The sequence below is a fragment of the Eptesicus fuscus genome, chromosome 7, assembly GCF_027574615.1.
Source record: "Eptesicus fuscus isolate TK198812 chromosome 7, DD_ASM_mEF_20220401, whole genome shotgun sequence".
Classification (NCBI taxonomy): Eukaryota; Metazoa; Chordata; class Mammalia; order Chiroptera; family Vespertilionidae; genus Eptesicus; species Eptesicus fuscus.
Window position 1 is genome coordinate 21,490,496 of NC_072479.1, and position 24,047 is coordinate 21,514,542.

The 24,047-nt window shown below is 39.7% G+C and overlaps 2 protein-coding genes across 3 annotated transcripts in view; one reads left to right on the forward strand and one right to left on the reverse strand.

Annotated features, from left to right (window-relative positions):
- EEA1 (early endosome antigen 1) overlaps positions 1 to 3,843 on the forward strand; it is a 145,696-nt gene extending 141,853 nt beyond the window's left edge. For both annotated transcript variants that reach the window (XM_028148559.2, XM_028148560.2), the window contains one exon: positions 251 to 3,843. In XM_028148559.2, coding sequence (XP_028004360.2) covers positions 251 to 373 — 123 coding nt within the window. In that variant the 3' untranslated portion in view covers positions 374 to 3,843. The remainder of the gene's footprint in view (positions 1 to 250) is intronic.
- A 2,520-nt stretch (positions 3,844 to 6,363) lies between these two features.
- Positions 6,364 to 24,047, reverse strand: part of PLEKHG7 (pleckstrin homology and RhoGEF domain containing G7) — a 56,121-nt gene continuing 38,437 nt past the window's right edge. Inside the window, exons 11-16 of the mRNA XM_054718401.1 lie at positions 23,418 to 23,533; positions 22,976 to 23,069; positions 16,978 to 17,057; positions 14,112 to 14,265; positions 7,582 to 7,679; positions 6,364 to 6,471 (exon numbers count right to left, since the gene is read on the reverse strand). Of these exons, the coding sequence (XP_054574376.1) occupies positions 6,364 to 6,471; positions 7,582 to 7,679; positions 14,112 to 14,265; positions 16,978 to 17,057; positions 22,976 to 23,069; positions 23,418 to 23,533 (650 nt within the window). The remainder of the gene's footprint in view (positions 6,472 to 7,581; positions 7,680 to 14,111; positions 14,266 to 16,977; positions 17,058 to 22,975; positions 23,070 to 23,417; positions 23,534 to 24,047) is intronic.

A 24,047-nucleotide genomic window follows, 5' to 3' on the forward strand; every position in this document is an offset into this window, starting at 1 on the left:
AAAGGCTTCCTGTTGCTTTTGAGAATTCCAAGATCAAGTCCATATAAAATGTTTAGCATACTATCTGATAAATAGGAGCCATTCAATTTAACTAAGGGATTAAATTGACATATTAAAATATTATATTTTTAAATACACTAATTACTCAACAGTTAATATCTTCATAGTGCAGTTTGCAGTGTTCTTACAGTCTCATAATGCTTATGGTGTCATTTGTATGTTTAAATTGTTTAATTTTTGTCATCTACAGCATCACTGCAGACACTGTGGAAATATCTTCTGTGCCGAGTGTTCAGCCAAAAATGCCTTAACTCCTTCTTCCAAGAAGCCTGTTCGTGTCTGTGATACATGTTTCAATGACTTGCAAGGATAATGGGTTATCACAACTTCAGAATAATATTACACTAACATTAGATTTTTAATAAATGTCCTTAATAGAGGTCCTGGACTATTTGATTTGGACAGTGGTTGCAATACTAAACCAAATTAGAATTCGTATATTTTGGAATGCTGTCAATATCAAGTAAAACTCTTCTATTTTTGTGAGACTTGGGCTCATCTTTCATTACTTTTTCCATTTAACTCCTGGAACAGCTTTCATGCCAAGTTTAGAATTAGCCAATGAAATGTAAATAAACTTTGGACAGAAAATAGCAATGTATTTTTTTAAATATAATTTCATTGTTCACAAATGACATGAATATACTTCCATGACTTACTTTCTCCCAAATTGAGTGTACAGAAATGTACATGGATGTTATCACATTATATATGTTGCACAATAACACATTAAATATATTAAATATATTCTTTCTAAAGTCAGGCACAGAATTATAAAACTTTATGACTCTGTTTCTTTTTATATATAGGTCCAAACCTTAATTACATTGTTATGTTATAAATTTATGCTCAAGAGATCAAAACACATTTTATGTTGAAATATATAGTAACCATGAATTCAAAATTGGTTTTGCTTTAACAATACTGATTATATTATCTTGGGTGGGTTTTAGGAAAACCTCTGTAAAATCAACTTGCTTACTTTCTGATTATCTTAGGGTTCTATTTTAAAGATTAGGGTTAACTTTTCTTTTTCATTCTCAAATTTAAACTCCAAATGATTCTCCGTTAAGGATCCTACAAAGTTTCCCACCCTTCCCCTACGGTGGAAGATGAATAATAGAAATTGTCTAATGGTCCTATTCTCAGTTTCTTGTAAATGGGAGGTCTTCTGAGATTAGCCTTCAGATTGTCCCTCATTTTGTCTCTCTAGCATCTTCAGGAATGAGTTTGCTTTTTCAGTGGATCTGCTTTTTACTTTAATTTGGTTTAACCTTCCCAAGTATAGCTCAGATTCATGGTAATTGTTTTATAATTTTTGTGTCTCAAAGCCAATAACTGATGTTGCTATATTCTTATCTGTGAAAACCAAATGCAAAATGGTAGGGAGACATTAAATATTTTACTTTATACTTTATTTTTACCTAATAATAGGGAAGCATTTTAAAAGTTGTGAACTTAAATTTAAAATGGTTCCGAATTTGGGTTCCATATCAACTGGTAAATCTTTTTACTTTGCAAAAATAATGCTGTGAAATTACCCTCAAGTGATAGCTGGAGAGTAGAGTTTCACTAGAAACAAATGTATTTAGGAATCCCAAAATTGCCATCAGAATTAAAACAGAATGGCTAATTAAGGATAATTAAAAATTAGCTTATTTGTATGCTGAACAATGTAATTGAACTTTAAATTATCATATCTTATTAATTTGAAAAATTGGAAAACATCTGAAGAGGGAAGTCAGTAATAATGGTTTATTACTCTTTCTAGAGAAGAAATGTAAAGTTATACATTTTTTCAGTGCAATTATTTGGTAGTAATAGGAAAGATGGGAGTTAATATTTTATTTGCAATAAGTAGTTTATAATATATACTTGCTTTCCAATATCATACTGAAATGAAATGAACTTATGTTTATGCTATACCAACAATATATATAAACTAAAAGAGATTGCCACTATTTAATCATTAAAAAAAACCATTTAAGTAAACCCTGTTGTAAGTAGCTATTAAAGATCCTGATTGAAGCTCTGAACTTGGATAAACATATAACCTTTAGCATATATAATGAAGAAATATGATGGCTCATTATTAAAAATAATACTTGGATAATATAAATTGAGCTAAAATTATTTATGTATTTTCACACACTTATAAATACTTTCATATAGTATTAATTCTATACTTTTACATATAAGGGACTTAATAAATGTGTTGGAAAAAATAGATGTTCACAGCACCACTGTTTATTTTTTTAAGATAATAAAACTTCATGAGAATTTTTCTGGATTAGAATATTTGTTCACTTCATCTCCTAATTAGGTGCATTGAAGACCTTTTCCCTTAATGTCCTACCCACATATTCACACAAAAATAAAGTTGTGGGGGCAACAAATAAAATTGTATGTGTTTGAATGATTTTCTAGTTTTCATCTAGCTAATCTCATTTCATAGTTCCTGAATAATTTACCATTGGTTATTGTACTAATAATACTAGAAATGAAACTTAATATTTTTGTTAACTGTCACCAATTTAAGATGTTTGAAAACAAAAATTAAAGGGTTTTTCTTTTAATTAAAAAAGTCATCTAAGTCCTTATTGGCTCTACATTTTTGATGTCTGCTGGTACTATTCATCAGTGAGTTAGAGTGTGTGTGGAGGCCCAGCTCTCAGCTCTAATGCAAAGCATATTAGCATCATGTGTTAGTAAATTTCAAACCGCAGCACAGAAACTGAGCTAAAATCAAGTCTTGCTGGGCTAGTGAATAGTAAACTATACCTATGGAATTTTTTTTAATAGAAAGAAGACAAAGCTGCTCATATGGGATTTGTTCATTTTGAGAAAATAAAGAGGGAAACAAACACAAAAACCTCAAAGCAGTGTACAAATAACATTTTGTTCAACTACCTCTTAATGTGGAATTAGCTAGCTTAATAGTTTCCTCACAGTAATGTTAAATAGTAACTGCCAAATTTGTTTCCCAACTCTCTTTAAAAGGCTTTATGGTTATTTTATAGTTTTGAAAACTTTAAATTCACTTTTTTTAAACCTTTATTTGCATAAAAATGTTTAGCTTTTAAGTGGAGAGCAAATTATGATCATATATTTTGATATTCATGATCTATTGACTATAGAAGTTTTTTTAATGCACTTTGGCTATAAAACCATGGATGACTTGTTCTATAAGATTTAAATGTGCCGTCAATTTAGTATTCCTAGACATGAGCGTGATGAATGGTATTCTGTAATTATAATATGCCACACATTAGCGTGTCTTAATTTCCCTTTGCCTGAGTTTTAACAATCAATTTGTTATTGTTGCAGATGTGAATATTGTGCATAAACTTACTAAATTTATGTAAAATTGTGTAAAATAGAATTGGAAATAGTGAAGTTCTTCCAGTGTAGGAGTAATGAATTATTGTAACATGATACAGTTATGTATATGACATTCTGTACTTCTTTGAACTGGATCATATATTCATATCCTCTGTAGATACTTTTGCATGAGCATTTTCTTGTTAAGTTTTTGGATTCATTATTTGTATTGTGTTTACTACTTGTGATCATGTTGTTGTGCCTTATTTGTGAGAGAGTTTAGCTAAAGAATACTGTAATTTCTAAACTCAGTGATTGAAGGTTATTGATTATAAATGTAACTGATAACTTACATGACAGCATTTAAATCTGTATAAAGATCAATGGAAGGATCCTTATTGAATTGTTGCTTTTGTTTTTGTAATATGTTAAAGATGATATTAAAAACATTTCTTTCTAGTAGATGGATTCTGTGGCTACAAATTATTTTGTCAATTTTAAAAAAAGAACAAGATATTAACCATTTGCATTAATTTATTTACAGAATGTTAGAACTTCACACTTGGATATAGACAGTGAGTATGCTTTAATGTTCAACTTAGAATAATAATTAAGTTTATAATTTCAAGAAAAATTACTGATGTCAGTTTGCTTGAGACATTCCCTTTTCATTCCATTCATCATTGTGAAATTTAGCAAGACTAAACAAAATACTAAAGAATATTAAATTAATTTTTCTTTTGTTGTATATCTAATTTAATACCCAGGTGACCTTTTAAAGATACTCTTGTGAAGGCTCAAAATAGCATTGTTTTTTACTGTCCCCCCTCCCCTGGAACCAAAGTTCCAGATATATTTTTCCATTTTATTCTAATATGCTTTCTTCTGAAGAGTACACTGTGTATACCCTCAAACACTTAATATATTACATATTATACATGTTCTTTTGAGAGCTTTATAGAATTCCAGTTTACATATATAGCATTTTCTTTTAAAATTTTAACATGAGATCTACTCTTATGACCTTTTTAAGTGTACAGTAGATCTCTAGAGCTTACTCATCTTGCTTAACTGAAACTTTAAGCCCATTGATTAGTAACTGCCCATTTCCCCTCTCTATTTAACTGGCAACCAGTATTTCATGCTTTGATTATAGGAAGTTGACTATTATTAGATACCTCATACAAGTAGAATCATACAGTATTTGTCTTTCTGTGACTGGCTTATTTCACTTAGCATGATGTCTTCAAGATTCATCCATGTTGTTGCATTTTGCAGAATTTCCTTCTTTTTGAAAGCTGAATAGTATTGCATTTATACATATATACCACATTTTCTTTATCCATTCATCTGTCAGTGGACATTAAAGTTTTTTCCACATATTGGCTATTGTATATAGCGTATTCTTAAGCTATTTTACATTCTTGATGTTAATTTAGTCAGTCTCCTTTAATGATAGTTTAGGAAGAAACTAGTCCTTTATACATATAAATACATGGTTACTGGAATCATGGGACTAAAGGAATCTTGAGAGATTGCCTAGTTCTAGTCCATTGTCCTCCAAAGTCAGCTTATATCTAAAAATCTCTGTAAGATGATTGTTAATTTTTTTTCTAATATATATATATTTTTTTTCCTAAGTCTTTTCTTGTATAAGTCAGTATTGTCTTGTCCTGAATGTAAATTGCTTTCAAAGTCATTTAGGTCCCATCTCTAGGAATTCACTTGAAGTCTATTTTCCCTCTCATTTATTTGTAGCCTTTAACAGTAGTTATTGATTTCCAGATTTTCCTTTTATTTTCACTTACTCCTCCAAATTTCTGACATTATTACCCAAAGATGATGACCCTCCATTGCAATATGCTTGGTCTGTGTCTTTGTGCTACATTTGTCTATACAAACAGGCAGCTGTTTGGTGAAATTTGCCTTTTCTTCAAAGCGTTAACTGTACACATGACTTCCCTAAGCATCATCCTCTTTGTCCCATTCTCCAACTTGAAGAGGTCAGTCAGTTAAGATATCGTGTCTTGCATCCCAGGTTGATAAATTTACTACTTCCGTTTTGGAAACTGCACAAGACACCATGGTTGAAATTGAAATTTGTGGATTTCCATTTGATATAATCTAACCATATGATAATAAAATAATTCAAGATGCCTTTTTAAATAAAAATTTAATGAAATTTCAAATCCTGCTAAGTAAAATTAGGTGGTTGTACTATGGTAAAACACACAACCACATCCTCCTCAAAACCAGAAAATAATTTTATGACAAACCATTCTTTAAAATGAGGTTTAGAGAAAGATATTTTTACTATTCCTAAGACAATTTCCCATGTAAAAGTGTTCACATGTAAAACTAGAACAGATATTTTATTTTTTAATAATGGAGTTTAGTCTTTGGGATTTTCAAATTCCAAGTTAGAGTATTATGAAATATACCTGAGATAAGTGAACTGTTAGAGAATTGGAATTTAAAAACTGCTATTAAAATGAGGACCTTATTTATCACTTAATATATTAAAAGAGCAATCAAACTTTGTGTCAAAAGAATGATCTGTGTGTGAGGCAACACTATAAAGCAGTAAGTGATTTACAAGCCATGTAGGGAGGTTGGTTTCATTATAGATATACACAAAGTAAGATGCTAGAATTCTTATTGGACACAAACATTTTCCTCCTGCCACTCCGTTCATCTGATCACTCACCCTTTACAAATTATAACAGCATCACACTTCACTCACACCTCTTATAAGTTTGACTGAAGCATTTTAAGGTAGTCTGGATATCAGTATATACTTGACAAGAAATTCCCGAGAATTCAAATTTGTTGCAGTCATCATTCCTTTGTACTGAGAATTTTCTTCACTCAAATCCTGGAACTCCTTTAAAAGACACGTTTTCTTCTAGCTCATCACTAAGTGTTACAAAAGTTTGAAAGAATACCTTTATCTCTCATTTCTAAAAAATTAGTTTTAGGTCCCTAAATTTCAGAGGATTCTGTGGATGATGTGAAGAAAGATATTTTCTTCGTTTCCTGACTCTTGGTGAAGCAAGAGATTGCTGCTGTTATTTGTGCTATCCATGTTTTCTGTAAAACAAAAACAATACACACACACACACACACAGGGTGTGGGTGTGAAGGGAGAAAGGGGAGAGAGAATATTAACCTGACAATTTTTTCACACTTTAGATCAATCTTTTCCCTTGTATTTATTGACTTGCTCTTTAAAACTGAGGACTAATGAAACACTTGCATGTTTCCCATTTTCTTTCTTACATCTAAGATATCATCAATATCTCTAATTATGTATGAAAATGCAAATGGATTAAATGAGTATGTTATGCAAGTGGGATAAATCAGTGGTCGGCAAACTCATTAGTCAACAGAGCGGCAAACCGCGGCTCGCGAGCTGCATGTGGCTTGCGAGCCGCAGTTTGCTGACCGCTGTGATAGTCATGAGTAATCAAAGAACCATAATAATCAATTGTGACTAATTAGAATATAAATAGTTTGAACATTAAATTTCCGTTTTGTCTGGAAATAGAAGTTCTTTAATGATATAATTTGAAAACAGATTGAGGGAGATGACTCAGGAAACTGAGTCCTTAAGGAGAATGCAATATTGCATTCATTGTCTGGCCCCCCTTTTACTGTGATGAAAGCCTACCAGAAGAAAGATAAAAAATGGAAACTTCTAAGATAGAGGAGCCATAGTCAGGCAGCCTATCTTCAACTGCATTGCTGTAAAAACAGTGGCATTATTTTCAAAGGTCAAAGAGTAGACTTCTTGTCACAGTTCATTGCTGCAGCAGCCCCTCACTTAAATTAACATCACGTTATTTGCAGGACTTAGGAAACTGATTAGAGCATCTTAAAAGCCAATCATACAATCCAAAGCAGCCCTCCCCCATTTCATATGGAAACTGTAGAATCAGAAGTCGTTCTGGAGCTTTTTGCCGCAGGAGAAATGAGAGGGCCTGTGTCAACTCTGTGAGTGGTGGGGATTGTCACCTTGAGATTTCTGAACATGATGTGGACTAGATGTCCCTATTCCTTCCCACCTCCCAACGTCTGTCCTTTCCAAAGCAGGTGAGGGAAATACACAGAACTGTCCATTCACCTTTACTTAGACTTGGGGTGAGATTTTCCCTTCCATCAAGTTTAAAGAATCAAAGCCTACAAAATTAAAATACATACTTTGATGTTCTCTGTTTGGGCTTGTAATAAGAATGCTGCTATACACTGTCGATATCGGCTTTCATGTTGAATAAGGAAGGCATTTCTCAGTCCAAAGACTAGAAAAAGATCCAAAGACAAAAAGCCATATCATTTAATATGAAATCCAAACAGTGTCTTAGTTCTCCAAGAACTTAGAGGGGTTTTTTTTGTGTGTGTGTTTTTTCTTTTAATGAAGGTGGGAGATATTTGTAAGTTACCAAAAAAAAGTCTGCTTTCAAAACCAAGACTTCACTAATATGTACAAATGGAGCCCACTTAAATAAGGAAACCCTTTCTTCCTTAACTAACAACTTCCAGGGCTTGATGAAATGCAATTATGGCATGTGATGGAAAGTGGGCTCCTACTCAAGGAAGAAGCTTAGCATATTAGGTGGATTTTGTATGTGTAAAATATAGGTAATTAAAATATGGAAAACAATGGGATTGTTGTTTCTTTTTAGACCCCTTACTAAAATGTTTTATTTATTTTTGTATTTAAAAGAAAGCCACATCAAAACAAGGGTTATAAACAAATTGAGAAGTAGCAGAAATATAAAACCACCTAAATGCTTCACAACAGGGTAAGAAAAGACAAAAGTAAAAAAAAGACTCAAAATCCAACATCCACCAAAGTATGTGAAATGTAAAACAAAACAAAAAGAAACACACATTGCCATGGTTTCTGTGTTTGCAAAAGAAGTCTTGCCCTTACCGGTTTGGCTCAGTGGATAGAGCATTGGCCTGCAGACTGAAGGGTTCCAGGTCCGATTCCGGTCAAGGGCATGTACCTTGGTTGTGGGCACATCCCCAGTAGGGGGTGTGCAGGAGGCAGCTGATCAATGTTTCTCTCTCATTGATGTTTCTAACTCTCTATCCCTCTCCCTTCCTTTCTGTAAAAAATCAATAAAAAAAGAAAAAATATATATATATAATAAGTCTTTTCTGTCATTTCTTCTCTGGTCTCTTAAAGAAATGACAGAGAATGGTGGGAGAGCAGACACCTTTAAAAAAATATATTTTAAATCTTCACCTGAGGATATATTTTTAAATTGATTTGAGAGAGAGAGAAACATCGATGTGAGAGAGAAACATCAGTTGTTTGCTTCCTGTTCATGCCCTGACTGGGGATCAAACCCACAGCCTGTGTATGTTCCCTGAGAATCCAACCTCTGACCCTTCGGTGCCTGGGATGATGCTCCAACCAACTGAGCCATACCAGCCAGAGCAGACACTTTTTAAATATATATATATGCTAGAGTCCTGGTGCACGAATTTGTGCATGGGTGGGGTCTGGCTGGCCCGCCCCAATGGAGGCCCATTGGGCAGGGCTGGTGGGGGGGGGAGGGGCTGTGGGCAGTTGGCCAGCCAGGGGGAAGGACCATGGGTGGTTGGCCGGCCAGCCCTGCCCCCAATCAGGGTGTTGGGGGCCGATTGGGGGCTGGGCCAGGAGGGGGAGGGCAATTGGGGCCGGATCAGGCTGGTTGGCTACTGCAGTGCGTGTCATAGCCACTGGTCATTCTAGTCATTCTGGTTGTTCTGCCATTCTGGTCGCTGGGCTTTTATATATATAGACTAGAGGCCTGGTGCATGAAATTTGTGCATGGTGGGGGGGTGTCCCCTCAGCCCCAGCCTGCACCCTCTCCAATCCAGGACCCCTCAGGGGATGTCCGACTGCGGGCCTAAACAGGCAGTTGGACATCTCTCTCACAATCCGGGACTACTGGCTCTTAACTGCTCACCTGCCTGCCTGCCTGATCGCACCTAACTGCCCCCCCCCTGCTGCTGGCCTGGTCACCCCCAATTGCCCCCCCTGCAGGCATAGTCACCCCCAACTGCCCCCCCGCCAACCTGGTCACCCCTCACTGCCCCCCTCTGCTGGCCTGGTTGCCCCTCACTGACCCCTCTGCCAGTCTGGTTGTCCCCAACTACCCCCCCCCCCACGGGCCTGGTAATCCCATGCAGCCTGCTGCTCGGTTGTTTGGTCACCCCTCACTGACCCTCCTGCTGGCCTGGTCACCCCACACAGCCTGTTAGGTCATCTGTTCAATTGTTTTGGATGCGATGGCGCTTAGCCTTTTATATATATAGATATAGCAGGAGTTCTTAAAATAAAAGCTTCTTCGTTGAATTATTAATACAACACAATAAAATTCTGCACCTATACATCTTTTCTACAGTTGATTAATGCTTAAAAACAAACAAATCAAAGCAGGGTGCCTCCTGGTTGTGTCAAGTATGTAGAAAGATTCTAGAAGAGTGCTTTATTCCTGGCTCATCATTAAGCTGCTGCTTGTCCACCATCATTTCTATTGGAGGCTGTGGGTTTAACTCAGACTCATTGAAGCGGGTTGGACCTCACTTCAGAATCAAAGCAAATGCAAGGCTTTTATTTTCTTACCTGCAAGAACTATTCCAGTACCACAAATTATACTCATAACTGTCTAAACCTCATAATTCCGAAATCCTACCACAATATCTGTTAATGTCACCGAATTCTGTCCAGCTTATTTGAGAAGAGAGGGCTTAAACCTATTAAAGTGACTTTCTGGGGAGAGGGAGGGATTTGGCTGTGTTTGTTTTACTTCCTTATAAATTCCCTATAGCAAGTGAGGCTTTGAAGAGCAGGTGGCTTTTCTTAGCTAGCTCCTGGAATCTGTTTTCCTCAAAACTTGTAACTGTAGTTCTCAGTTACAGAAGGGGTCCCTCATTTGTTTGGTTTGCAACCTGGGTACAAGGGACTTTAGAAACAAAAGGACCAGGTATGGGTGGTCTTGTAAGAGAAAATGAGGAGATAGTATGTGGTCAGGAGTAACTCTCTTTTCCCCTAACATCCTATCTAATAAAAGAGTAATATGCAAATTAACCACCACTCTGCTATACCCACAAGCCACACCCATAAGCCAATCAGGAGCGAGCATGCAAATTAACCCAACCAAGATGGCTACGGCCACAGAGAGAGCAGGAGGGAGGCTTGGGTTTCCCCAGTGATGGAGGAAGCCAAGCTTTCTGCACACCCTGGCCAGCCCAGGCCTCCACTTAAGGCTACAAAGTTTCAATTATAGAAGATAAATAAATCCCAACAAAAATGGTGGCAGCCATGGAGCTGGAGAGAGCAGGAGGCTAGGGTTGCCCCTGGTGATGGAGGAAGCCAAGCTTTACACACACCCTGGCCGGCTCAGGCCTCCACTTAAGGCTACAAAGTTTCAATTGTAGAAGATAAATAAATCCCAGATACCAGGGCCCCTGCTTGGGTTGCCGGGGGGCATGGCCAGCCTGCAAACCACCACAGGCCCCTCGCCCAGGCTGCCCCATGCCCCAAGGGAACCCCCACCCTGATCTGGTACACCCTTCAGGGCAAACCAGCTGGCCCCCACCCATGCACCAGGCCTCTATCCTATCTAATAAAAGAGTAATATGCAGATTGACCATCACTCCAACACACAATATGGCTACCCCCATGTGGTCAAAGATCCTGCCCCCATGTGGATACAAGATGGCCACTACAAGATGGCTAGCAGGGGAGGGCAGTTGGGAGGGACCAGGCCTGCAAGGGAGGGCAGTTGTGGGCGATCAGGCCAGCAGGGGAGGGCAGTTGGGAGGCACCTGGCCTCAAGGGAGGGCAATTGGGGGTGACCAGGCCAGCAGAGGAGGCAAGTTGGGGGCAAACAGGCTGGCAGGGGAGCAGTTAGACATCAATCAGGCTGGCAGGGGAGTGGTTAGGGGGTGATCAGGCTGGCAGGCAGAAGTGGTTAGGGGAAATCAGGAAGGCAGGCAAGCAAGCAGTTGGGAGCCAGCAGTCCTGGATTGTGAGAGGGATGTCCCAGATTGGAGAGGGTGCAGGCTGGGCTGAGGGACACCCCCCCTCGTGCACAAATTTCATGCACCGGGCCTCTAGTGCTAATATAATCCTATATAATGAAAGGCTAATATGCAAATAGACTGAACAGCAGAACAACCAGAACAACTGGACAACCAGTCGCTATGATGTGCGCTGACCATTAGGGGGTGTGTGTGGAACATGGCAGGCACTGACTGCGGTGAGATGGTGGAGCAGGTGAGTGGGGGTGCCAGACCAAGGCAGGGCACTGGTCGCTGTCATTGGGGTGAGCCTCTGGTGCTTACTGAAAATTCTTTGCTCCTGCTACGGTCCTGCCTGGTGCTCACACCCAATGCCAGTGCCAGCCCCACTTGCACCCACAGCTGGCACGGGAGCCACTGCTTACACCCAGCAGACAGGGGACTGGGGGCCGTGGTGGGAGGGGCTGGGTGGGGGCGTGGAGGATGGGCTGAGATCCACCCCTGTGCCCATTGCAGCCTTGCGGCCCACAGTTTCTTTCAAGGTGCACAAATTCGTGCACTGGGCCCCTAGTAATACATAATGAATATAATAATTGATACCATTTATAAGCACTTACTTTGCACTGGGCACTGTGCTGTTTTCTCTCTCTCTCTCTCTCTCTCTCTCTCTCTCTCTCTCTCTCTCTACTGTTTTATCTATTTTTTCCTTGTTTTGTGTCATTTAAACCACACAGCAACAGTGTAATATAGGTCAGCTAATTCCCACTTACAAATGAGAAAAGAGACTTAGATTAATTCTTCCAAGCTCATACAGTACATGGCATAGCCAGAGTTTGAAACCAGATCTCTGTCACTCAAAAGCTCAATCTCTTCTCTTTTCACCCTTTACTTTTTCTGTCGGCAGCTATTCTGCCTCATGTACTGGATCTGAACAGTGAAAACAATAGACCAGAGGAATGAGGAAAAAATAAAAAAACAGAAATAAGAGATGGTAGTGACAAATCAAAAAGTAACAAAAAATGCTGGACGTAGTTTTTAAAAGGTATTGTTCTTATTTAAAAAAAGAAAAGAATAAGAAAAAGGAATAGAGCAGAAGAAACACACCTCCCAACGTAATCCAGTGACATCAGATTTCCCATAAAGCCCAGTTCTTAAAGCCGGCAGGGTTGTGGCTAAACCGAGCCCCAGCTGCTTCCACTCATCCACGTGGGGCTCTGACAGCTTCCTCCCCTCAAGCCATCATGTTACAGGGAGGGAATACATTCAAGGCCTAGGATGCTCACTGACATGACATTTTTCCCCTGAAAAAGTTACTAAACAAATAGAAGGAAGTGATTTCTGGGCCTCACATACTGAATTTCTGCCATCTACACTGCTCTGAGCAGGGAGGAGGCTCATATTGGGTGGGGGCTGGGGATGCACTCATGGGCAAAGGTTTTGCTCCCCTGAGATGCCCCTTTTTAGGCGTGCTTTCTGGCTTATGCAGACTTTGGCCTACACACACACACACACACACACACACACACACCCTCTGTGATTGGTCCCAGGGGAATCAGATATAAGAGGCCTTAGGGCCTGCGGGTCACAGTTCAGCAAATCTTAGGGGAAAGAAGAATAGACAAAGGAAATAGAGGTTCTGGCCTAGATGCAGGAGTCCCCTTAGTGGGGAAAGAGTTTGCTCCGTTCACACATGAGCACATGCAAAACATTTACATACATAACTTAGTTATATACCACGATGTCCATGTTTGCTGTTATTATTATCAGTTTGTGTGTTCACTCATTCCTTCACTATGTAATGTTGCTTGGTATGTATAGGTCCTCCTATGCTTGTCATTGATGCTTTGGGCTTGGCTGCTGGGGTGGGAATTGAGGGGAATGGGTAATGTTCCCTCTTTTCCCGCTCCTCCCTTGGGACAGAAAGGCAGTCCCCTCCTGCCTGGCTTCGCTGGTCTCCTAGGAGCCTATACCCAAGGCAGAATGACCCCCTGCATCCTCCTGACCACCCAGCACTGAAGAGACTGAAATGTCCTGTGAGTCCCTTGAGCGTCAGGGCCTTCCTGATGGGGTTTACTGATCTCTCATTGTTCTGAGAGCTGCCCCAAGAATGGGCTGTTTATAACTCTAGGGCACTCACACAGTGCCTGGTCTCAGTAGACACTCAGGAAATGCTTGAAAAATAAAAATTATATACCTATACACATGACATGTATGTATATATGTATAACTGCAAATGTATACATATTATTTCTTGCATATTTCTTTTTATATAGTTAATGTAGTAGAATATCTTAGGCTTGCATGGTGTGTTGTGGTGTGCCAGTGAGTACTAATAATGATAATATAACAAAACTAAAAATAGTCATCATTCATTGAGTGCTTTCTATGCATTATTTCATGAAATTCTCATGAAACCCACTGACATAGATATTATTATCCCTGTTTACCAAGATGAATCTGTGGCATAGAAAATTTAAGTTCCTTGCCTACAATCATATAGCTAGCTGTGGCAGAGCTGAGACATGCAAGCATTGGAGACCAAGTCCAACACTCTTTCCATAACTAATTTGTAGAGTGAGTGATACATAGCCACATAGGAAGTCAGTATTTTCTTTTATGAAGACTTAAATTGGTTTATGTGCTGTTACCAATAAAGGCCAATATAAAACTCTGGGATGGCAAGCAGATTAACGATGAAAACTGACACATACCTGACACGTGGAGTGGGTCAATACTTTTGACTACCAATCTATCGAGTGGAATGGGCTGATCAAGTACCTTACACGAGCCACCCTCTTTTATTACTGTTTGCAGCTCAGGAGTAAGTGAAGGACACATTACACCTGTGTCCAAGCCTCCAACTTTCTGAAATTAAATGGGAAAATAATGCAGTAAAGAGGAAATGAGTATTGATTTTAAGAAACAACTGCTTGAAATCCAGCTTACTGCTCTTCCTGGATCTTGAAAAACATTTCTCCAAAGTACATAGTGATTTACAGCATAGAGTTTCTGATACCCAAATTTAACTTCCTGAGTAGATTATGTGTCACATCTACAACTGGGAAACATTTTCATCACCATCACATCAATGGGAAAGTGCTACATTTCCAGTGTCTCTCTCAAGCATTGAGTGACGTGGATGAGAAAGGGGAGCCTCATTTTGGCCAACTCTGTCCATGGGATCTAATACTAACTCTAAGTAGAGTCCACGTTCTATAATTTGTAAATAATTGGAATTGTTTTGAATATATAAGGTGTTGAATTTTTATTTTATTTTTTAAAAATATATTTTATTGATTTTTTTACAGAGAGGAAGAGAGAGGGGTAGAGAGTTAGAAACATCGATGAGAGAAACATCGATCAGCTGCCTCTTGCACACCCCCTACTGGGGATGTGCCCGCAACCAAGGTACATGCCCTTGACCGGAATCGAACCTGGGACCCTTGAGTCCGCAGGCCGACGCTCTATCCACTGAGCCAAACCGGTTTTGGCTAAGGTGTTGAATTTTTTAAAGGGTGTCAAAGATTGTGATTTGCACGACATATATTATTCACTTAATTGCAAAGAGGAATTTAAAACACAACATTTTTTTTAAGTGAAACCCAGTGTCTTCTCTGAGAGATTATCTTTGCACCTATGAAGTCAATAAAACTCTCCAGATTTATTAAACAGAGGAATTTAAAGCACATAACATTCCTTATTTGGGGATCAAGTTATGAAGCACGAAACCAGAATATTACCTTATAGTAAATCAATATAGGCTGCCATGAGCTCATGTACTCAGATTTGAGTCGTTATTTGATATGAAGGTAGGCTGTGCTTAGTGTTGAGATTTTTGAAAGCCATAGAGATTTTTCAGAGCTTGACTTGTTCAGACATGGCCATCTGGGAAGCTTACAAGAGAAGGCCACCTAAGTTTCAAAACTGTGATTTTTAATATTCTCAAATATCCATTTCATCCTCAATGACCATTCACCTATTTATAGATTGATCAATGGGTGTCTATTTTAGTGCTTAAAGATCCTTAAATTATTGAGCTGAACTAACCAACATATCATTTAGAAGCTTAGGTTCTTAAAAGATTTGAGATATCTAGTCTCATGATCTTATATGTGTCAGGCTAGTCCTCTGGTAAAGAAGTGGGTGGGCCCAGCCAGTGTGGCTCAGTGGTTGAGTGTAGATCCATGAACCAGGAGTTTATTGTTCAATTCCTGGTCAGGGCACATGCCTGGGTTATGGGTTCAATCCCCAGTGTGAGGTGTGCAGGAGGCAGTCCATCAGTGATCCTCTCTCATCATTGATGTTTCTATCTCTCTCTCCCTCTACCTTCCTTTCTGAAATCAATATATACACTGAGTGGCCAGATTATTATGATCTCTGAATGAATAATAATCTGGCCACTCAGTATATATATATATATATATATATATATATATATATATATATATGTATGTATATATATATATATATATATATATATACATATATATATATATATATATATACACACACACACACACACACATACACACACACACATATTAGAGGCCTATTGCATGAATTCATGCATGGGTGGGGTCCGGCCAGCCTGGCCAGGACATGGGCGGTTGGCCAGCCTGCCTGCTGGTCGAACTCCTGATCGAGGGGACAATTTGCATATTAGCCTTTTATTATATAGGCTATACACTGAGTGGCCAGATTATTATGTGTTCAAAGATCATAATAATCTGGCCACTCAGTATATATATGAAGTGGGTGAATTAAATATCTCTGATGGCTTACAACTAAGGGCAGGTATCTGAGTGCCTCAGAGGAGGTCCCCTTCATAATATCACTCATGCCATTCAGGGGACAGACTGGGAAATGGGAGATTAGATAGAAAGCCTTTAGTAGACCATGATACTCATGGCTTAATTAGTAACAACAATAATAGGGGCCATAATACTTAAGTAATGGGGAAAATCCCTGTTCTCAGAAGAGATTTAATGGCTTTAACCCCAAGTTGGCTCATTTTGTCTGTGATGCCAGCTATACATTTGTCTGGCTTCTGCAAGTGTCCATTTTATATACAGGTAGCTACTGAGAGAGCAGGACTCCCTCCCACTCGCAGCCCCCAAATCACTATTTTCCAGGAAGGATTTGAGCTTTTGAATCAGAAGGAGTGATAGATACCACCTCAGCACATGGCAGCAGACAGTTTAGAGAGCACCCTCCTCCTCTCCCTCCCCCGCCCCCGCAGCGTTCACTGGGGACAATTTGGGCGAGGGGAAAGGGCCAATATGGACAAAAGCATTGGGTTGCATTTGGTCAGGCAGGCCAGGATAGTCCTGTGGCCTCTGGGACTTACCCTAAAAGAATATAGACTAAGTTATGCTAAAAATGTACACATCCTTTGGCATCCTTAAGAAATGTAACTTGCTTTCGTTATTGATAAAACACCAATATTTTGTAATGTTTCCATTTTTAGAGGGTGAATCCCAATTTGATGTATGAAAATATTTTTTATTTTTAACACAACTTATTTGGAAAAATTTCTGAACATATTTAGCAGACTTATTAAGAAATAGCAGAATTTACCTTTTTGTTGCGCTTAGTTTTCGTAACTAAGAGGAAATCATCAAAGAGAAACAGATAAACATCTAGGAATCTGGTACTTTCTGGGGAGAGAAAGAAAGTGAAACTGGGGTTGGAAATTGTAAGTAGAAGGATTTCTGTTATTTAAACCAAAGAATTCCTTAGGAAACAAATCGAGCAGGGCTTCCCGGCACACCAGGCCAGCAGTTCAGGGCATCAGATCTCGTGGGTCAGAAACCTGCAAGGGTACTGAATTGATTTCTTCCTTAAAGCAGAGACGTGGCGTGAGCTCAAGCTCACAGCTCTAAAGACATTGTATTTGTGATGTGTTTCACGTGGATCTAAGATAACTTGGATGATGAGTGTAATGGTTTCAACGAAGCCTAAAACACACCCATCAGTTCATTAAACTTACAGCATTTTTGCCTCTTGACTCATCTGGGTGGTCATTGGCAAAGGTAAGCATTACCCCCAAAAAGGGCATTTTGTCATTGCTGTGGACTAAATTGTGCCCCCTCCCCCAATTCATATGATGAAGTCCTAACTCCCCAGTGTGGCTGTTTGGGGCATAAGGAAGTAGGAATGAATGAGGGCTTGAGGTGGAGCCCTAATGCAGATGGATCAGTGTCATAAGAGGAGAGACTAGAGAGAGCCATGTGTGGGCCTTGGGCAGGAGGGGTCCTGGCAGAGCCTCACCAGAAAGCGAATGAGGCTGCCAACTTGCCCTTGGACTTTCAGCCTCTAGAACTGTGAGCAATAAATTTCTGTTGCTTAAACCCCCAGGGCATGGTATTTTGTTATGGCGGCCAAAGCTGACTAAGGCAATCATTACAGCTACTTTTTTTGCAAAATTTACAGGTTCAAATATTCTCCACATAGCTTTATATTTACAAACGTTTTTGATATAACTTCTGATAGTAACTTAAGGCAATTAGGCTTTTCTACTTTTCTCTAGGCAGGGGCCAGTGGTAGAAGAGAAATCACATATTAGAATAGGGTATCCCTTTCTCTAACTTGATCACATAGAAGTTAGCAGAAGAAATAGTTAAATTTAAGTGACTGCAGAGAAAAAGGCAGTCTGTCCAGAGGGGAATGTGACAGATATGTAAAGTAAATATTTTTAAAATCAGTAAATATTTTTCATTGTTGTTTATTTTGTTCATTTATATTATTTTAGAAGTTCTTTTTCATATAGTTTTATCCCTGAAAACTAGGGGACTAAGATTAAATTAGTAGATAAAATACTTAAGTTTCATTTCTATTTCCTCCACTTCTTTAAGTTTGGAGTAAAGAAAGATTCTTTCCATATTTGCATAGAAAAGAAATTAGACCTTTTATTCAACCTTGAGTTGGTCCTTAAATACTTTAAAAACATTGTATTCCATCACTACTAGAGACTTTTTCTTTTTCAAATCAGCCTATAGCAAAACTGCTGATTGTCCCTCAAAAAAACATTTCCCTTCTTTTGTAGTAATGAAATTTCTGAGTTTTAGTGGGTACATATTCCCTGCAAATATACACTACATCTCCCAGCTTCCCTTGAAGCTAAATATGACTAAGGGACTAAATTCCGCCGGCCAATGGAATATGAGCAAAAGTGTGCAACTTGTGAGTCATTCCCTTAACCCTTTGCACTCGCTTTCTTTTTTCTCGATTCCTTTATTCTAATGCTAACCGTGTCGAGTCACACTCGACATCTGAGTGCAAAAGGTTAAACGACACGGGGCTTTGCTCTCCTGCCCTTTTCCCCTTCCCACCGGCTAGACACCCTGTGACTCCTCTGGGACCACACGGAAGAAAGCAGCACCCCGCGATGGCAGGGCAAAAAGGCAGAAGAAACCTGGGTCCCTAATTGCACCGTGGAGGAGAGCTGTCACACAGTCCAAGTTTCACATGCCGGAGAAGTAGACTTGTCTTTTGAAGTGATTGTTTTCTCTCTCTGTCTCCAATGGCTGAACCAACATCTTAATCAATACAGACACGGCACTAGGAATGAGACACTGGACAACACTAGACCTTTGGGAGTGTTCAATGCTGTTTTCCCCATTCTGTGCCATTCATATATAGATTAGGTTGATGATTATTGTCAAAATGAAATAGTTTTATTTTCCTGCTAATTTTAGGTATTTTATTTTAACAAACAAGCTGCGAGCATCTGCTATGTCCTACAAAATATTCTAGGAACTAATGATTATTTTAGCTATTTATTGAATCCCTGTGTCCCACCAAGTAGTCAATGGATGCTGACTCCCTACCCTGTGTCAACGATTAAGAAGACTCTGCCTCCAAGGAGCTTCAATTCTACGGAAAGCAGACACATAACAAATATGTAAACAAGATTTAAGATAAGATAAATTCAGAAATGGGTAGTGCTAACAAGTAGACACGGTCAGGCAAAAGGGGATGGCTAAGGAGGAAGATTGTAAGCATAAAATCGGGCTGTTCACATTTATCACCAGGCAGTTTGAAGCTAATACAGCCAGTGAGACACCTTGACCAAGTGATTTCATGAGATGTAACTAATGAGCACGGCGAGTCTGAAATTCTGTTTAGCTGAGTGCTGCACAACCAGATCTGAAACGTCTTTATTTTTTCTCGTCGATTCTGGGCGGGGGTTTTCATCGCACTGTTCCAGAACGGAGCTGCGTTACTGCCTTATTCCGAGCTGCCGCAGCTTGAACAGCATGTGTTCTTTGAGTGTCACAGCTGTCAGACCATCCTATTTGTCTGCACCTTACTCACTTTTCTATTTAGAAATGCCAATCTGTGTGGAGCAACACATTTGCCAAGGGTATTCTGGCATGACTTCCAATGGGAAGTTGGTTATGCTTTAAGTTATAAAAACTTGTACTTTCTGGGAAGGAGAAAATACACTTATTTGGTTAGACTAGTACAGTTTTTAAAGCTGAAATAAATTTGGAAACAAAATTTATGTGTTAGGTATCATCATTCTTGGTCTAATGCTTTATCCATTCAAAATGATGTCCCATTTCTTCAAACATTAGCACCCCCACCCCCACCACATCTCCACCCCAACTCTGGGTCCAAGTTCCCGTGACTTTAAACTTGAGGCTGCCTCCTTTCTGATGCCATCTGAGCCACACAGCATATGGCATTAAGCGAGTGTCTGGAGTTAGTGATGTTGATGAGGTTCATATTCATTTACCACATTTGACTCTATAAGAAACTTTTTCTGAAAAGTTGGGTCTTTTTGTAAAGACTCCTTCTTAGGTCAGTCTCCCACCCACACTTACTTGACAAGCCACGTGACCTGTGGATGTGCGTCTAACATAGCTTTTCACCAGAGTTGGTCATTGTCCACCCAACTTCCATGTGGCTTCTCATCCTGCCCACACCTGAACCCTAAGACTGCCTCCCTGACCCACTCCCTCTGCCTCCCTCAGTGTGGTCAACCGAACTTTCAGGTACAACACTGGAAAGCATTGACTCATTTCCTCTTCAGCCATTTTGCCAGTCATAAAGTCCTCCTATTTTTGCCTTTGAAATATCTCTCACATTTATCCTTTTCTATCCAGGCCCATTTCTAACATTTTAGGATGTGCCAGCATATCTCACAGTGTTGGGAAGTTGGTAGATAGAGGGAATTAAAACTTCTGATAATTCCAGGTGGAGGCCAATTTTGTAGGGCGAGGCATACATTTGAACAGAGAGCTGTGTTTTGCTTCATTATTTTGATTTGATTTTTGTCACAATATATACATTTTTAAATTGTAAATAACATCAAGGAAAATGTAAAATTATTATCTTTTCAAATGAAAGTGGAAGGGTGATGATCTAGCAAAGGTGGGAAAACCTTTTTTCTGCCAAAGGCCATTTCGATATTTATAATTTTTTGTGGCCATATACTATCTAATAAAAGAGTAATATGCAAATTGACTGTCACTCCAACACACAAGATGGCTGCCCCCATGTGGACACAAGATAGCCACCACAAGATGGCCAGCAGGGGAGGGAAGTTGGGGTGATCAAGCCTGCAGGGGAGGACAGTTAGGGGTGACCAGGCCTGCAGGGGAGGGCAGTTAGGGGCAATCAGGCTGGCAGGGGAGTGGTTAGGGGGTGATCAGGCTGGCAGGCAGAAGCGGTTAGGGGCAATCAGGAAGGCAGGCAGGCGAGCAGTTGGGAGCCAGCAGTCCTGGATTGTGAGAGGGATGTCTGACTGCCTGTTTAGGCCCGAAACGGGCAGTCAGACATCCCTCGAAGGGTCCCAGATTGGAGAGGGTGCAGGCTGGGCTGAGGAACACTCCCCCCCTTGCATGAATTTCGTGCACCAGACCTCTAGTAAAATATAAAATTATCAACTTAAAAATTAGCCTGCTATATTTGGTAAAACATTTAATTAACTCACCCCCCTAATGCCTGGGCAGGGCCTGACCAAATGATTTTGCAGGCCTTATGTGGCCCGAAGGCCAGACATTCCCCACCCCTGGTGGAGGTTAAGAATGGTTGGGAAACACAGGCTCGGGGTCGTCTCGCCTCACCCTGCTTCACTGCGGAGCTTCCGGGCTGGTCTCTCTGCTTTGGTCTCCTTCTCTACACCATTTTGTGCATTGTTTCTGATGACTCTTCCTTTAGGACCTTTTTAAGCCTATCACTTGTCACTGGCGATTTCCTGGCTGGATCCTTCTGTTCGCCTTCCAAGCCAGGTGCTGTGATTCTGGAAGCCCACTGGGCTGAGACAGCCTGGACTCTGCTGTTAACCTCCAGGTGACTTTGAACATGATACAGAACCTCCCTGAGCCTCATACTTCTCACCTATAATTTGGGATTAAGTGTAACTTCTCTGTATAACTCACTGGAAGGAGAAAATGAGTGCAAAAGTCCTTTGATGTAAAATGCCGGGCATGTCTACCATCCCTAGCTGGCAGTTGCTAGGTAGGGATTACGTTCCAACCTGACGTGTAGAGCTAAAATATAGCAGATTCTCAACAACTGTGTATCAAATACAGAGTTATTGCCTGGCACTCCCCGCCAGATCTCATGCTACCATAACTAGGCAAACTCACATCCCACAGGGCTTCTCACACAGTAGGTGGTCAATCAAGATTTTGTGCAGAAACAAAGAAATGAATGAATACAAATCCTAGTTTGGTCAGGCAGCCCTTTCTGATGAGGATATTTATTGAGCACTGATTTTGTGTCCACCATTTTTTAGTGGCTGTACATCTATTAGCTCATTTACAACAAAGCGGGGAGATTGCTGTATATGGGCCAAGGTTACACAGGCAGAAAAGGCTGAGCTGGGAGGTGACCTGGCAGTCAGTCTCCAGGGCTCCCTCTCCTAACAACTCCACCAGAGCCTATTCTCCCAGGTGGCTTCTGCCTCCAAGCCCTTTCTCCTGCTATGCTCTTCATCTGGGAGGTCCTCCCTCCTGTCCTATCACTGACCTCCACCTTTCTGCCCCCCACAAGCCCAGCTCTACTCCATGGAGCACATAAAGCCCTTCCTGGGTACTCCAGCACCACAGTGTCTCTTTGTTTCTGAACTTATCCTGCAGGTCTGCTCGTTACAGCAGAGCTTCCCAACTAGAGGACAAGGATTATACAGAATAATGACCTTATATCCTCCAGTGATACCTGCCTAGCACAACACGTGTTACATAACAGGTTCTCAATCAACACTGATGGGATGATTGCCCAGCTCATTGGAGGAGTAAAATGATGATAGCAGCTGACGTGGAGTGTTTATTATGTTCCCAACCTTGAGTTAAGCTCTTCATGAGTTAAGGTTTCAGTTTAACAACAACCTTATGAAATAGTTATCCCATTTTACAGATAGAAAATGAAGGGCACATAGCTAGTTATGCTGTGAAGTCTTTGATCAAGCGGACACGTGTGTGAGTCCATAGCATATTCTCTGACTCACATCTCCCATGGCCTTGGCCATAGGCAAACACAACTCTTTACACTCTTCAATTAGCAACAATTGGACAAGTTACATGGTAGCAAAGATGTTGGGTTTTTAAAGGAAAAAGCTATTTACCTGCAAGAGTTAATTTTCCCTCATAGAGAAGGTGTCTGTTGGTTGGTGACAGGATGTTTTCTGCCATGTGCTCTTTAAAAACGTGTTTCAGGCACTTGCAAAACAAGAGAGAAAATCAAAGAGAGGTTGTTAGTGGTTGGAAGAGGACAGGTTCCAGGAGCTGGGGCAGTGCACTCTCTCTATAAAGTTCAAGACATTTAGAAACGCCGGGAGATGGACACGGGAATGGGAAAGAATTCAGTGAGCACATCCCTCAGAAGGACCACCCCAAGAATGGTGTGATGATGTCAGCCTCCCCACATACAAGGCCACGTGGTAAAAAGCTGTAGTTCTTGCTCATAAAACTAAATTTAATATCCAAGTGGACAGCTGGGGACTTTGTAAAGACTAGTGTATTCCCAACGGAATGCCAAGCATAAGTCCCAATGGATCCTTTTTGTACCTCTGGAATGAAAAACCTTTTGTCTCTATCCCAAAGTGGAGGCCACACTATAATCTCCTGTAGATGTCTAAATTTTTGAAAATTGTCAAGCCACTTCACTTTTCCTTCAAGATCCCCTGAAAGACAAGGCACATTCAATATGTTTTTAAATTCATTTGACATTACAGCATAAATTTTAACCAAGATGTACAGTAATAACTTAGAAACACTGCCCCCAGAACCAAACCATACCTTAGTTTCATTTAACATAGTGCTTGCAGTTTAAATGTCTTAGAAAAACTCACTAATTTGAAATCAGCCTCTTGCAAAGAGAAATAAAATTTAAATAATTTAATAAAGTAAGTTGAAATGTATTATGCATTTTTATTTAAATAATACAAGTAAAGTCCCTGGTAGCTTTCTCTTATTCCCTACACCACATAGCCTGTAATTAGAGAAAGAAAAAAAGGGCCAACATATATTTTTGTCCTAATTATAAAACATACGTTTGCTTCATGATAAAGATATTTACTTTGTTTTGACAAAAGCTTTTTTTTGAAGGGTTGTATTAATTTTCCAACATTTTATAATAACATTGTTATTGAGGTTTTGAAATTATTTGGGGGAACATGGAGGGAAAATCACAGACCA